This window comes from Xenopus tropicalis, chromosome 8 (assembly GCF_000004195.4).
Source record: "Xenopus tropicalis strain Nigerian chromosome 8, UCB_Xtro_10.0, whole genome shotgun sequence".
Taxonomy (NCBI): domain Eukaryota; kingdom Metazoa; phylum Chordata; class Amphibia; order Anura; family Pipidae; genus Xenopus; species Xenopus tropicalis.
The window spans coordinates 23,989,836-24,007,160 of NC_030684.2; the positions used below are offsets into that span (position 1 = coordinate 23,989,836).

Below are 17,325 nucleotides of genomic sequence, written 5' to 3' on the forward strand. Positions count from 1 at the left end.
CCCCAGTCTTCCTCCAGACTCTGGCACCTTGATTTCCGAATGACATACTTTGGACCACTGAGCAACAGTCCAGTGCTGCTTCTCTGTAGCCCAGGTCAGGCGCTTCTGCCGCTGTTTCTGGTTCAAAAGTGGCTTGACCTGGGGAATGCAGCACCTGTAGCCCATTTCCTGCACGCGCCTGTACACGGTGGCTCTGGATGTTTCTACTCCAGACTCAGTCCACTGCTTCCGCAGGTCCCCCAAGGTCAGGAATCGGTCCTTCTCCACAATCTTCCTCAGGGCCCAGTCACCTCTTCTCGTTGTGCAGCGTTTTCTGCCACACTTTTTCCTTCCCACAGACTTCCCACTGAGGTGCCTTGATACAGCACTCTGGGAACAGCCTATTTGTTCAGAAATTTCTTTTTGTGTCTTACCCTCTTGCTTGAGGGTGTCAATGATGGCCTTCTGGACAGCAGTCAGGTCGGCAGTCTTACCCATGATTGCGGTTTTGAGTAATGAACCAGGCTGGGAGTTTTTAAAAGCCTCAGGAATCTTTTGCAGGTTTTTAGAGTTAATTTGTTGATTCAGATGATTAGGTTAAAAGCTCGTTTAGAGAACCTTTTCATGATATGCTAATTTTTTGAGATAGGAATTTTGGGTTTTCATGAGCTGTATGCCACAATCATCAATATTAAAACAAGAAAAGGCTTGAACTACTTCAGTTGTGTGTAATGAATCTAAAATATATGAAAGTCTAATGTTTATCAGTACATTACAGAAAATAATGAACTTTATCACAATATGCTAATTTTTTGAAAAGGACCTGTACATCCTTTGACACTGGCACGAATGGACACAGACACACCCAGAGATTACTCACACAGGCACACAAGAAGCCACATGGACCCACAAACATACACATTCTCTCACACAGGCACACAAGAAACCACATGCACATCCTCTGAAACAAGCACACATGGACCCAAAAACATACACTTTCTCTTACACAGGCAAAAAAGAACCCACATACACATCCTCTGAAACAAGCACCCATGAATACACATTCTAGGAAACAGGCGCTCATGAATGCACATTCTCTGAAACAGGCACCCATGAATGCACATTGTCTGAAACAGGCACCCATGAATACACATTCTCTGAAACAGGCAACAAAAATTGGTATGGTAGGATGGAGCACGCCAGGACTACTGTGATAATAAAAATATTTATCCTTTATTTGTCGCTTCCATTAAAAACACATTACATAATTGAAGAACGGTTACTCCCCAGCTTAACGCGTTTCGTGGCTCACGGCCACTTCATCAGAAGCAATAAACGGAGTCCCCCACCCCCCTGTTGCTTAAATACCCTTCAGTAGTGCACACCCAACACCTCTTTAACCCCCTGTATGCCACATACTCATCCTCAGGTTAGACACACCCAGCACATCCTTAACCCTAGGAGTACCATGTAGAACCATTGCATCAGCTTTTGTTAAATGTACCCCATGTGGTAAGGATATCGTTCAGACATATCCCCATGAATAACGAAATATAAAATGTCATGCTGAGATATTACCCCCACACAATAAGAGAATAAAACAGGCACCCATGAATGCACATTATCTGAAACAGGCACCCATGCATGCACATTCTCTGAAACAGGCACCCATGAATGCACATTGTCTGAAACAGGCACCCATGAATGCACATTATCTGAAACAGGCACCCATACATGCACATTCTCTGAAACAGGCGCCCATGCATGCACATTCTCTGAAACAGGCGCCCATGCATGCACATTCTCTGAAACAGGCACCCATGCATGCACATTCTCTGAAACAGGCACCCATGCATGCACATTCTCTGAAACAGGCACCCATGCATGCACATTCGCTGAAACAGGCACCCATGCATGCACATTCTCTGAAACAGGCACCCATGCATGCACATTCTCTGAAACAGGCACCCATGCATGCACATTCTCGGGAACAGGCGCCCATGCATGCACATTCTCGGGAACAGGCACCCACGCATGCACATTCTCGGGAACAGGCACCCACGCATGCACATTCTCGGGAACAGGAACACAAACAATCTCGTTCCATGGTAACTGCTAGTTCTATAACCCTCGTTCCCTCCACGAAAATCCCAGTATACCCACAATGCGTTGCGACGCCCTGCTCTTCCCACAATGCAGCTTTTCATCGTGTTGGTAGACTTTCCCAGGATGCTTTGCGCTACTAGCGAGAAAATGGCCGCTGGCGGCTCTTCGCAAGCTCCAGTATCTTTTGGATTTAGTCGCAGTTCGAAAAAGAAATTCCTTGTGGCCAATGGAGATGAGAGAGAAGAGGACGAGAAGGAGTATTTGGTCGGGGCAGAGGGTAAAGAGTTGCTCAGGTAAGATATAGATATAGAGTGTTTGCGGGAGAAAGTGGCAAGTGCAACACTGCTTGGGTTTGTCTGCTGTAGTTACTTGTAAAGTCAGCGTGGGTTTGTATTATTTCTCTCTTATTATATAATAGTGTATAGTACACATGGTTAACCTCTTCTTTACTATTTCTGTTGCTGCACCCATACAACTGTATATTATATATTAGAGGTGCTAATGGGTTGCCATGTAGCTCTAGCTTCACTTCAGTATTTGGAACGGTCGGAGTTGCAGTTTAGCAATAGCTGAAGGACCATAGACTGACTCCTGAAACCATGCAGTAGCAGAAGTCTGTACTCCAGGTCTGTTAAAGGGGTTGTTCACCTTTAACTTTACCTATGATGTAGAAAGTGCTATTTTCAGACTGTTTACAATTGGTATTTATTCTTTATTATTTGAGATTTTTGAATTATTTAGCTTTTTGTTCAGCAGTTCTCAAGTCTGAAATTTTTGACAGCTGTCTGGTTGCTAGGGTCCAATTTACTATAGCAACCATGCAGTGATTTGAAAGAGAGACAGAAATATGAAACTACCTTCTGGGCAGTGCACCACCAACATCGTTTTCCTGTTCCTGGTCATTAGGGATGCGCTGAATCCAGGATTCGGTTTGGGATTTGGCCACGATTTGTCCTTTTTTTTTTTTTAGCAGGATTAGTATTCAGACGAATCCATGATCCTGGCCGAACTGAATCCTTAAAGGAGAAGGAAAGGCTAAGTCACTTGGGGGTGCTAAAATGTTAGGCACCCCCAAGTGACTTAAATCGCTTACCTCGTACCCTGGGCTGGTGACCCTGTTAGGAGAAAACAGCACCAGCCCGGGGTACCTGCAGCGATGCGCTTCCGCCTGCATTTCGCTAAGACTAACACAATAGGCGCATGCGCAGTAGAGTGAAAAGCCGACTTCTCGGAGGAAGCGCTGCAGCTACCCCGGGCTGGTGCTGTTCTCTCCGAACAGGGGCACCAGCCCGGGGTAAAAGGTATGCGATTCAAGTCACTTGGGGGTGCCTAACATTTTGGCACCCCCAAGTGACTTTCCCTTTCCTTCTCCTTTAAAACCACGTGACTCTTTGTCACATAAACATGGAAGCTGAAATTTTTTTGCAGCACAGACCGTTCTCTTTAACCCTTTCTTACCCTAACTTTTATATGTAAATTCTGATTTAGTTTGTTACTCGCCCATATCTTTTAAGGATTTGGGGTTCGGCTGATTTCGAAAATAGTGGATTTGGTGCGTTCATACCAGTCAGCCCCAGTAATCGAACTTGGTACATGTGCAGCATAAATATCTGCAAAATGTCGTGTACTGCAGGTGCTTGCTTAAGGTGGTGTAGGGAATATGTGGGAAAATAGAAGAAGATGACTATGTTCACAAGTCACCCAATACTGGTGCATTTTTTAGAAGAAGAGGAGAGCCAGTGGGGTAGTCCTTAGCCTAAAATATTTTCACTTCCAGAGGTTTTTCCTTTCGGTGCAAGGTAAATTACTTTGGAAAATGTGCAATACATTTATTGTTATGTTTCATGCTTGTTATAACACTTCCTTCTTTATTACTACAGCTTTGGCCTGCGTTGCAAGCAGCATGTATATTATAGCATCACCTTAATGTTATACAAAAGGGGTCAGATATTGATGTGGCTGGGGAGATAATCCTTTCAGCTGAATGGGCTAGTTTTAATAAAGAGCAGTAGCAATGATGCTTGTGTCACTAAAATATACAAAATAATAATGTGCTTCTCTTTGAATAATAGATTTTTCTTCCGTCTCGGGGACATATGGGGTTAAGCTCCACCTTTTAGGAGGCAAGACACTTGATTGACAAATTAAAGGGACGTGCCAGGTGGGGCTTTACCCTTCCACTGTACCCGATCCATCAGTTTTTCAAGTGTCGTCCTACCAGGAGGATGGACAGCCAGGTCTCTAGTGAGATTTTTCAGGATTCCTTCAGTCAGGGCCTAGCCCTGACACCCCGGGTGACACCAGGAACAGGGTTACCTGTTGCCTAAATGGTTAACCCCTACACGGGACGCCCACCGGGCTCAACACCTGTCCCAGTGGGGACTGTACAGACCACCCAGACAGTTTCCTGCTCCTTAGAGCAACTGCATAGGGTCTGGCTGGGTGGGCCCGCGACCCCCCTCTGTGTAGCCCCCCCACCTGTCTGGCTGCTTTGATGGATTACCTTTCTGTAAGCTTTAAATGGTATTAGTACTGGCCCCCTGCATGGTTAACACCTCAGATTTAGGATGTAAACCCCCTGTATTGTTCACACCTTTTAATTCCTACATTGTTCACCCCGTGCAGTGTTCACACCTCAGGCTCAGGCTGTTATCACCCACATTGTATTCCTGTTCACACCTCAACTGTAGGAGCAGTAGAAACCCACAAATAGACCCTGCACACTATAAAAAGAACATATACTGTGGTGGTACTGCAATAAAAAAGTGTTTTAATATATAGTTATTGTGCAGACTGTAGGAGCAGTGGCAGGATTGTGTCACTGTAGGCTGCCTGTGTGTGCCATACTCTGCCTGCCATATGCTGCCTGTATGTGCCATACACACAGGCAGCATAGGACAGGCAGGGTAGGGCAGGCAGAGTATGGCGCACACACAGGCAGGGTAGGGCAGGCAGAGTATGGCACGCACAGGCAGGGTAGGGCAGGCAGAGTATGGCACACAGGCAGGGTAGGGCAGGCAGAGTATGGCACACACACACAGGCAGGGTAGGGCAGGCAGAGTATGGCACACACAGGCAGGGTAGGGCAGGCAGAGTATGGCACACACAGGCAGGGTAGGGCAGGCAGAGTATGGCACACACAGGCAGGGTAGGGCAGGCAGAGTATGGCACACACAGGCAGGGTAGGGCAGACAGCATGGCACACACAAGCAGCTAAGGGCAGGCAGAGCATGGCACACACAAGCAGCTAAGGGCAGGCAGAGCATGGCACACACAAGCAGCTAAGGGCAGGCATAGCATGGCACACACAAGCAGCTAAGGGCAGGCAGAGCATGGCACACACAGGCAGTGTAGGGCAGGCAGAGTATGGCACACAGGCAGTGTAGGGCAGGCAGAGTATGGCACACAGGCAGTGTAGGGCAGGCAGAGTATGGCACACAGGCAGTGTAGGGCAGGCAGAGTATGGCACACAGGCAACATAGGGCAGGCAGAGTATGTCACACACAGGCAGGGTAGGGAAGGCAAAGTATGGCAGGTTTTTGCTGTACTACCACCATTAATATGGGTATGGTTATGTGTTTTCAAGTGGGTGTAGTCTAAAAAAGGGGAGTGGTCAAAACTGGCTCCCATTATCGGCCCTTCACCATGTAGGCTGGGAAAATACCGGCCCTCGGTACGACAGAATTTGGACAGCACTGATCTAGAGCATACCACAGAGTGTGGCACTCCTACTTTACATGGTGCGCTGAATCCAACGCGCCCCCCTCAGAGCTACACGTACCACAAGTCCTCTCCTTCCTTCAGTGGGTGTGAACTGAAACTGAGCTCACTAAAAGTGCAGATATCCACTCTATCTGTCCCCTTCCAGTCCCGGTTGGCACCCAATGGCACAATTCACACGGTCCTCCAGGAGTTGGTACACGTAGCCCCACTCTTTCAACCACCCACATCAGCCTGGTATCTCAACCTGATCCTTGAGGCCCTCCTCGAACCACAGTTTGAACCCTTGGATTCCATTTTGGATACTTGAATTACATGGAAGATGGTATTCCTGATGGCGATATCTTCAGCCAGACGATTATCCAAGTTGAGCGCCTTTTCATGTGCTGCTCCATTCCTGATATTCCACAAGGACAAAACGGTATTATGCACGATTCCATCCTTCTAACCCAAAGTGGTATCCTCCTTCCATGTGAACCAGGAGATTGTGGTACAATCCTTGTGTCCAGAACCCAAAAATGACAAGGAATGAAGGCTTCAAAGCTTGGACGTCGTAAGAGTCCTTCGAAAATATACCAAGAGATCCAAGGCCTTCTGACGCTGCCAATCGCTTTTCGTAATTCTTTCTGGACCTCGATGGGGACAGGCAGCATCCAAGACGTCAGTTGCATGATGGATCAAAGAGCTTACCTGGCCAAAGGCAAACCACCACCAGACGGACTCCGGGCTCACTCCACAAGGGCAATTGCGGCTTCCTTGCCGTGGCACAACTCGGCATCCCTAGACCAGATCTGCAGAGCAGCCACCTGGTCCTCTGTACGTACATTCACAAGATTTTACAAATTAGACACATTTGCATCTGCCGAAGCCTCTTTTGGCTGCAAGGTATTGCACACCATTGTGCAGTAATGTGTCCACACAATAATACAGTATCCCATCCTGCTGTTTGGGGCTGCTTTGTTAAGTCCCCATATTTCCCTGTGATGGCAGAAAAAATAGGATTTTTGTTACTCACCGTTAAATACGTTTTTCTGCAAGTCGATAGGAAGACACAGGGCTTCCCGCCCAGTTATTAGTTACTTAACCAAATGGTCAGAAGTGGGAATAGTTCCTCTGTTACCTGTTTTGCGTGTTATATTTAGTTCTCTAGTGTATCAGTGCTTCTTTGATACAAACTGATGGATCGGGTACAGTGGAGGGGTAAAGCCCAACCTGGCATGTCCCTTTAATCTGTCAATCAAGTGTCCTGCCTCCTGGAGGGTGGAGCTTAACCCCATATGTTCCCTGTGTCCCCCTATCGACTTGCAGAGAAATGGATTTAACAGTTAGTAACAAATATCCTATTTTGTGTCACAGTATCACATTTTTGGCAGGTTTGTTGCGTTTAAATGCTCCTTGATATTCTTGCAGTGCCATTATCTTTGCTGTTTGCATTCTAGAACTCCGCAGTTTTCTGTATACTTGGCTGCAATCTATTCAGTTCCTGTAATCACATGCCCTTCCTCTCGTGTTTCCCAGATAACAACGGAGTCAGATTATTTTTCAGTTACCCTAATGCTACTGTATGATAAGGCTGTGCTGTAGTTGAACATACACATTTTTCTATTTGCAGGGACAGAAAACAATAATGGAGTCCTGTTCTAGCGTATTGTGAACATATTTTTTCTTCTGCCTTGCGCTGGGCACTCTGGAGTACATCCAGAATTCTCCTCAAGGTAATGGCACACTTGGTGAATTCAAGCTTTTTGTCGCCTTTTCATTCACAGTCAGTGGGAATCGCAGCCAGGTGCTGGGTACTGTTTAATGATTGGACCATACTACTGCAGCGAACAGTTTAGTTATTTTGCGCTGCAGCTGGCAGAGATTTACCCAATCGTTCTAGATGTTCAGGGTATAGCTTGAATCCAAACCCACCTGACTTGCAGTTAAACCTATGGGTCTCAGGAGTACAACACCTAAAGGCACATTGACTATGAATGGGGGACAGAAAAGACTGTGGGACAAAACACTAGAAATCACCTGGTGTGCCATTACTCTAAGGCTGGATCTAAATATAATTCAGTGCCACCATTTTTATGTATAGTTATATGATATATTTGATAGCAAATAGATGAGAGGCATTTCTTATAAACAATATATAATTTATAAAAATAATTTATTTTCCTTTACTGTTTAACTCTGCATATTCGTCCAAAATGTCACAATTTTTTTGCAGCATGAAGACCTCAAAAGAGGTTAGCTTGCCCAGGGTAGGTAGGGAGTGGGATGTTCGTTTTGGGAATTTCAGGGTATGGGATCAGGTGATATATGTACATATGATCCCATGCATTACATACTGTATGTACATAATGTACATTAAATCAGCATTTTTAAAGTTTTTTTTGTAAATGCAATACCTAATTAAAAGCAAAATCTTTCTAGTTCTGAAACAATGCAGCAAAAACAGCTGGAGGAGTCAGAAACAGAAGGGATCGATGCTGCTGCTGATTGTGATTACATTTACAAATTACTTTGCAGTATAGAGCAGTATAGAGTTCATGGTACATTAGAAAATTGACAAGTAGAAAATTACATATTTATTCATCATGCAAAGATATATGTACTTTTTGTTGGAGATTCCAACAGTCTGCATTTTCCCCCATTAAGTTTGCCATTGGGAAGACCCCTTTTTGGCCCAGGTCACGAGGAAGCAATTTTAATGACATGAGGCAACAGACTATGAGAAGTCCTCCTGTCTGTCTTCCCATCTGAGCATTTCATTTGTTAAACTTGTATTTGATCTGTAATTGTTACAGTAGTTCTACTGGCATATGGGCATATATTTACATTTAAAGCAAGTCCTCCATGTGTTCTCATCTAATTTATATCAAATTTTTGCCCTAAACAGCGCAAACCCTACTCCAGAAGCCAAGGAGCTAGTTATTCCCCTCATACACAAAAATAGGTGGTCCAAGCCGAACAAGAAAAAGGACAATGAGGAAGATGCAGTTCCAGGAACAGAAGAAGAGGCCGTGCTGTCACAGGCTGTAAAAGAGTTGATAGAGGGTAAATGGCTAGTTTTGTTTCTATTGCAACCCTGTAACTCATTTCTTCTCCATTTTATCTTACACTTTTCTGTTTCTTTTTAGAATCCCGGCGCACCCTAGAGGATAATTCAGAGACAGATCAAACTTTGAGCATCCCACTGCTTATGCAGAACAGAATTCCTGATGGTTACGAAGATGGAGAGAAGGTGGATGTTAGCTTACGCCCAGATTCTGTGAGTATTATTATCATTCGTGATAACACTGGCTATATTCACCATTTAAAGGGGTAGTTTAGCATATAGGTAAATTTTAGTGTGTTTTTCTGCCAATTTACAGCTTGCAATATAGCTTGCTACCTGGTTGTTAGGGGGTCACCACCCGGCAGCTCTGTGAGGCTACAGTTTTATTATTATTATTATTATTATTGTTGTTGTTGTTACTTTTTATTACTTATCTTTCTGCTCACACCTTCTGCTATTCCAGTCTTTTACTCTTCCAGTTTGTTATTATGTAACTTTTAAAAATTTCTTATTTGATAGTGCTCATATTAGTATGCAGGATAAGTCTTTTTATTGACTCCATCACCTAAGGATGCTATAGGGTCCTTTTAGACAGGATGGAACAAAGCCCCATTAATTCCTTCCATAATGTTACATATGTAAAATGTTCCAAGGCTTTTAATATATATTACACTTGAAATCTCACATGTAAACCAGATGTAATATAGTTCTCTTCTCCTGTCTTGTGTCTGCATTTGTATTTCAGGCGGAGGCTGCAGACTATGATGCAGTGCCTGTGGAGTATTATGGGATGGCGATGCTGAGAGGAATGGGATGGAAGGAAGGAGAGGGCATTGGACGCACATTTAAGCAGTAAGTACTATAGACCAGTGACAGAACAGTTTGTGAGACCAGTGTACTTCTTGTATTTACAGGTTTATATAGTTTGTGTTTAGTTATAGGATCATCAGCTCACTCACTGCTGTCTAGTATATCTCTGAGCCGAGACTTGCTAAGGAACCTTTCAGTTGTGACAGTATAGCTAACTGCCCTCTGATTAATAACGCCAGAATTCACGGAAGGCTCACTGGCAGAATAAGAATGTACATAGGGTGCTTAGAGTGAGATGAGGGAAGCTACGATGCAAGAACAGGCAAGGGAAGGAGTGGATGGAAAAGGAATGACGCACAGTTATCAAGGGGAAAATGCATGGTGGATAAACAGTACACTCATCTATAAGTCGGTTCCTTCCTGCACTTCCATCTAAGAAACATGTTTAAGGAAAAATACAATCGTGTTTTATGGTAAATGAAGAGGATCATGCTAGCTTTTCCTTGGATAAAAGCAGATAATTAGCATGTATGTACAGTCTGAAATTAGGATTATATTTTCCCTGTGGTGAGCTCTAATCTCACATTTAAAAAAAAAAATCTCCCTAAGACACCTCTGCCATTTGATTTGGTATGCATTTGTATTTATATTTTTTTGCTTTTTGCACCCAATAAATGTTCATATGTGTTTGGTATTCTAATTGTGATATATTCAAGGCATTAGAAGTAGTCCACCCATATAAGTGAATGCTTTCCCATATCTTTACATTTGAGAATGTGGACGTTACATAAATGCTTAATAATAAAGACATAAAATAGTATTGCCAATTGTGTGCCCCCAGGGATGTAAAGCCATTAGAGCAGAAATTGCGCCCTAAAGGGCTGGGACTCGGTGCAGATCGGTCTGCTCTAAAGGATCTGGAGCCACAGAAACCGCGGAAACCATTAAAACCTGGGGAGAAACTGGAAGAAGAGTCAAGAGGTCTTGGCAAAGGGAGTTCAGTACAGATACAGAGTGGAGCTCACAAAGACCTGTATGGGAAGGTAAGTCTGAATTTATTTTGTCATATATGCTGTCCTTACAATCCAGGGTAGTGATGTGCAGGTTGAAAAATTTTTAACCCAACCAAGAAACACTCCTCATGAACCTGTCTCAGCTTATCGCTGGTCCCATGGGGTTTGGCCCAACCTACACATCCTAATCCAGGGTATAACATGTAGCAGTGGTAAACCCAGCCACGTCATCAGTTTTCCTAGTTTAGTATGTTTCCTGTTTAGTTACTGATGTCTTTATCATTGTTCTCAGGTAGAGGGCGTTGACCCAGACAATTCCAGGGCAATGATCAAGCTTGCCATTGGTGGAAAGGTGGTTACAGTGTCTCTGTTTTCCTTGCGATTGGTCAGCAGCGCAGAATATACAAAGTTTGCAAAGGATCTGAGTGAGTGTAACTGCAACAAAGTATGCTGTACAATTTCCAAGTAATAATCTGTCATTGGGTGTGTGTACATTATTCAGATGTTATAGTTATATTATTTGAAAGTTAAATTGAGGGATGTTACTATGCACGTGCCTTTACCTTTATACCGCTATATGAATGCAGATTATTTCTAGGCATCCCATGCATTGATTATTTAGTGTTATAATCTTCAATCAAGATGTAAACATTGATATTGCATGTGGTCTTGTATGTTATGTTGGAGGCAGTCATTTTGTTTGCACCTCCTGAAGTACACTACCTCCTATGGCAATATGCATGCTAGTGTCACATAGTGGAAACTAAGTGAATTGAATCAGAGCAGTCATATTGGTTACTCTTAAGTGTTTTTGTTTTTTTAAACTGCTTTTATTGTATTGAAAACAAAGAGTATGTATTAGTAAATGCCACTATTATAGAGAGCAATCAAAATTAACTCTTCACATATTAATTACTGTGGGAAGTGACTAAGTACCACCAATAAGTGCCATTCCATTCCATTATAAATAAAGATATACATTCCCCCTTGTGACCTAAGACCTAAAATTTCATCACTTTATTGAGAATTTTACAAAAATGCAGTTTTTTTTTGCATTTTTCATGCCTTTGCTCGTCTTTGTATGGTTTCCTTGTATTTGTTAGTCTCACCCTCCTGCTAATAAGATCATTATTTTATGCTGCGATAAAGCATGCCCAACAATTCAAAGATTGTTTTCCTGCAAAAAGGAGCTGATTGTTTAGTTATTAAAATACATATTTACAGTACTGTATATAATTTTCACAAGAGTTGTGTAGTTTTAATTGGCAAAGAAAAAAAAAAGTGTGGCTTATCAGTGTTTGTGCAGACTCATGATCAGCCGGGCTGGCTATGGCTGATGGCTGTATCACCTAGCTTGCATACGTGGCTGCATTATAGTACCCACTGATTTCAAAGCTGCAGCCCCCCCAACTTTCACCTTATTACTGAATGTTTAGGGAGGATACAGGAGCTTTAGCTCAGTGACAGAGGGGCCATGCATTTGACATCCATTTTTTTTTTTTTTTTTTTAAAGCAATTTCTCACATCCAAAATTACTAAAATGGTTATCCAAACATAGCTGTGTTATGTACATTCTCTACATCAGTGAACCCCAACCAGTGACTCAGGAGCAACATTTTGCTCCCCAACCCCTTGGATGTTGCTCTCAGTGCCCCCAAACCAGGTAGCTATTTTTGAATTCCTGACTTGGGGCAAGTTTTGGTTGAATAAAAACAAGATTTACTACCAAATAAAGCCTCCTGTAAGCCAATGTGCATAGAGGCTGCCTAATAGCCAATCGTAGCCCTTATTTGGCACCTCCATGAACTTTTATGATGCTTGTGTTGCTCCCCAAGTCTTTTTACATTTGACTGGGGCTCAGGAGTAAGAAAGGTTGGGGACTTCTGCTCTACATGTAACCATCCACCAATGACACTATTTAATGGGACAGCCACCCAGTTAGGTTCCATATTCCAAGTAGTTTTGGTGAAAGACTGAAGGCTCTCACAATGCAGCAGCCCTTTAGATGTTGTAAGACTACTACCTTTGGCCATTCCTGCATTATATGAAATATTGGAGGAACTATGGGGTGGTATCTGTTGCATCAAAGGTTAATGGTAATAGTTAAGTTGCAATCCTTTCCTACATGTACCAGTTTTTATAAAAATGTGTGACATTTTTGAAAAATTGTTTCAAAGCTTCCACTCTACAGCCTGGCACTTACAGACCCCAAAATATACCTTGTGTGCACTAATTTCATGGCTTACATTTACCTAATTCATAAACACACAGGGAGTTTTGTGTGTGGTGAAAGAGGCAAAAATGTAGGGTGACCCCTGAAAACCATATATTTTTGAAAGTACACATTCAGACAAATCCAACATGGGTAAAGATGCCTTTCTACACCAAAATACCAATCGGCAAAGCTTTCCTAAAGTTAGCGTTTTCTATGTAATTTCTGAAAATCACCTAAAGTCACCTAATATGGCAATTTGTCATATTTATCTCCCACAATTTTTTACATACAATGATAAATCATCCTAAATCTGAATGCCAGAGGTCTGCTGAACATTTTGATGCCCAATATGCATAGATTTACCTAAGTATGTGGTTATGTACCAAATGAAAGTAACACATGCAAATTTTCTAGCCTCCCAACTCAGTTTTTGCAAACAGAGCCCAGACTGCATGTTATATGCAGTAAAACCCCCTAGCTGCACAGAGACCCCCAGAAAAACCATATATTTTTGAAAAGTACACATTTTGACAAATCAGAAACAGCTGAAAACGTCCTTGTACACCAAACGGCAAAGCTACACTAAAAGAAATGCAACAAACAACAATGCAAGTGTAAAACTGCAATAAAATCACAAACATGAAATACAATTAGGCAAGTCAATGAAATAACAAAATTAATTATTTTACAGCGTGGTTAGTGGTCAGAATACTTTATTCAATGGTCACACTGGTTTCCCCTAATTTTTAAGGTAAAAACAAAAGACAAAATGATAAAATAAGGAACTAAAAAAGAGCAAAAAAAGTGTTTGTGTCTGTTTCTGTATACTTGTGTGTACACCTCGAAAAAGTGTGTAAAAATGTACAAATGCAAAAAGACAGAAATGCAAAAAAAAAAAACACATTTAGTAAAAGGCGGTTTGTATGTGTTTAAATGTATGTATGTGTGTGTTAAAATGGGTATATCTAGGTTAAAAAAAGGCCACGTACCTTTTTTGCGAGTCCTTGGCTGCACAGAGGGTCCCAGGACCGCAGATTCTCTGCAGCAGTTAGTGTGTGGGCAGGCTCAGAGGGGCTGCAGCAGGAAGCTCCAATAGCAGACACGAGTGTGAAGGAAAGGCAAAGTCACTTGGGGGTGCCAAAATGTTAGGCACCCCCAAGTGACTTTAATCGCCTACCTTTTACCCCGGGCTGGTGCCCCTGTTCAGAGAGAACAGCACCAGCCCAGGGTAGCTGCAGCGCTTCCTCCTTCCTGTATCGCTCGCGCGCATGTGCAGTAGGGTGAATAGTGGAACTTTAACAGAGAAGTCGGCTTTTCACTCTACTGCACATGTGCCTATATGTGATACGTGCTTGCCAGATAAAGCCTTTTCTGAAAAGCACGTATCACATACGTGCTTGACAGTAAAAGTGTCATTGTGGGTATGATCTTATGATAACATGGGTGTGGTTTGAAGGACTAAACTAAATTATGTTTGGCTTAAGTTTTATTTATTGCACATATGTTGAACAAGGGGCAGCATGTTGAAGAAAAAGATGGCAACTATAGTGCACATGTGAGGATAGCTGTGAATATTTAAAAGCAGTATTATGACTCCCACATTTTTCACTTTTTTCCCTTGTCCCTCAAGGCCGATTAAGTAAAGCGCATCAGGAATCCAAAGAGGAGCAACATAAAGACAGAAGCCCAGATAAAGAGCAACAAAGAAAAGATGGTGAGAAACACAGTGAGTCAAGCAGGAATAGTGACTTAAATAACAGAGAAAAGAGACATCGACAAAGGAGTCCAGATCGAGAGAAAGAAAAGAAGAAGATAAGGCCAGAGCCACAGGGGTAAAAAATCGAATTAGATGGCTATTAATAATAAGACTTTGCCTTGGGGGATGCTGTGTATTGATATTTTTTTGCTTCTCTTTCTCAGCTGGCTACATCGGGACTTAAGGGTTCGCTTTATTGACAAAAATTATAAAGGGGGAAAGTACTACAACTCTAAGGTAATGCTTGTTTACCTTAAAATGAAAAGTCAGATTTTATTCATATATATTTAAAAAAGTCCTCACAACACAAGTTACAGTTATGTTCATTGTATTGATTGTTTTATGCCGTAATGACTACCAGACTCTCCTATTATGAACCTGGCTGACTGTAATGCCTTTTTTCGTTATTCCAATACAAACACATACATATAGATTTACTGTCCGTTGTTTTATTTAGATGTTTATAGAAGATGTTTTGAGCCCAACAAGATGCTCATGCCGAACAGAAAGTGGGCGTATCCTGGATGGTAAGTGAACTGTATTTCCCCCTGCTGTGAATCAGGTAAACACAACCCCTGCATGAACCAGGTTTTTTTTTTTTTTTTTTTTAACTTGTTAAGGCTTCACATGCTTATTATTGCCAGCAACCAGGCCTTGTGTATTGCAGACATTACTGATGATGCTTATCCTGGATGCTTCTCTAAGGCTACAGTGTGTTTTTTATCTCGGTAGTCCTCTAAGAAGGTCCACTGTGATCAAATTCCCATCTTTTTGTGCTACACTTCCTCTAGACTTTAGAGACTAGCGTTTTTTATTACAAGCACACGTCTATCTTGTAATAAGTTTCTGTTATGATTACCACCCCTGCTGGAATTGGGTCTGTTGGTGCCCACCTTCTATGCCCAGTTATCCGTATTTCTTTGTACATCCCTCTCATTGCTGTTAGATATGAGACAAGACATGCTGGAGACAATCATACCTAAAGAAGAGGGAGAACATGTGATGGTAGTATTGGGAAAGTATCGGGGCATGGTAAGTGACATTTTATTGTCATGGAATTGTTGTTTGTGTCTGTGCATGATGTGAGGTTGTATAAAAAAAAGTCTGCCCAGCCTCATCAATATTAACTAGAACAATGCTGTCCAACTTCTGTGGTGCCGGAATTTCTCTAGCATACATAGTGAGGACTGCTAATGGAAGCCAGTTTTGACCACTCCGCTTTTTTAAACCGCATTCACTTCAATCCACACCCATGTTATCATGTTACACACCTTAGGGACCATTTAATGGCTATTTCCAACTGCTAACAAACTCCCAGAACATACCTCTGCCAGGTTCACCTCCCACCTCTCTGCCAACATAGGGCAGGCAGAATATGGCACACACAGGCAGTACTCTGCCTGATCTATGCTGCCTGTGTGTGCCATTCTCTGCCTGCTCTATGCTGCCTGTGTTTGCCATACTCTGCCTGTCCTATGCTGCCTGTGTGTGCCATACTCTGCCTGTCCTATGCTGCCTATATATGCCATACTCTGCCTGCCCTATGCTGCCTGTGTGTGCCGTACTCTGCCTGCCCTATGCTGCCTGTGTGTGCCATGTTCTGTCTGTCCTATGCTGCCAGTGTGTGCCATACTGTGCCTTTCCTACCCTGCCTGTGTGTGCCATACTGTGCCTGCCCTATGCTGCCTGTGTGTGCCATACACACAGGCAGCATAGTGCAGGCAGTACATACAATGAAACAATGCTGGCACTGCTCCTACAATCTGAGGTGTGAACAGGTGGACAATGTGGGTGATTACATTCTGAGCCTGAGGTGTAAACAATGCAGAGGGTGAACAATGTAGAGATTAAAAAGTGTGAGCATTACTGGGGATTACATGTTTAAACAATACAGGGGGATTACAGCCGGAATCTAAAGTGTGAACCATGCAGGGGGCCAGTTGATCTCAGTACTGATACCATTTAAAGTTTACACAAAGGTAAGCCATCAAAACAGGACAGGTGGGCCCACACAGGGGGGTCGCAGGCTGCCAGTTGGGACAGCACTGATCTAGAAGATGAGAAAAGGGAAAATGTAGGAATAGGGGAAGGGATAGAGGATATTACAAAACAAAAGGGTCATTGGTCTATGGTTTACACTATTTCTCCTGTCCAGTTCTGCTTCCCCAGTCTACTGAAAGTGTCTTGTCTGTTTAATATGTATGCAAGCTTTTCATACTGACATTAGCCACTCTTTACAGGTTGGGAAGATTCTTCACAGAGACAAGCAGAAAAGCAGAGCTTTGGTCCAGTTACAAGGGGAACATGACTCTGCGGAAACCCTGAGCTATGATGCCATTTGCCATTACACTGGGGCGCAGGATGACTAAGGCCTTCAGCACATACTATTCTGGGAGGCACTGTGTATAGAGTTCTAATGTGCTATTTTTTATTTAATGACTGTAAATAAATCATTTTCTATACAAAGTGAATTTCTGAATGATTGTGGTATGATTGGTGTCAGTTTAAGGCTTTCGGCACACAGAAGGTTTGATCACTGCAGATATCTCGGGGAGAACTGCTGTAATCATAACCACTTACAGGTAAAAACATTTTTTAAATAGGGGAGGGGGAGCTGGAGAGTGTCAAAGTGGTATTTGATAAACCGGACTCTCACTATCTTTTGACAGTATCAGCTGGT

The 17,325-nt window shown here is 42.8% G+C and overlaps 1 protein-coding gene across 2 annotated transcripts; it reads left to right on the plus strand.

The window, feature by feature from the left end:
• Positions 1-2,144: 2,144 nt before the first annotated feature.
• gpkow (G-patch domain and KOW motifs) lies at positions 2,145-17,116 on the plus strand. 2 transcript variants are annotated; one of them, XM_012968321.1, is made up of 11 exons: positions 2,145-2,378; positions 8,693-8,850; positions 8,934-9,064; positions 9,597-9,703; positions 10,503-10,704; positions 10,967-11,099; positions 14,520-14,721; positions 14,810-14,882; positions 15,103-15,172; positions 15,592-15,677; positions 16,886-17,116. In XM_012968321.1, the coding sequence occupies exons 1-11, from the start codon at positions 2,173-2,175 to the stop codon at positions 17,012-17,014; spliced, it is 1,497 nt and encodes a 498-aa protein (XP_012823775.1). In that variant the 5' UTR covers positions 2,145-2,172; the 3' UTR covers positions 17,015-17,116.
• The last annotated feature ends 209 nt before the right edge of the window (positions 17,117-17,325 follow it).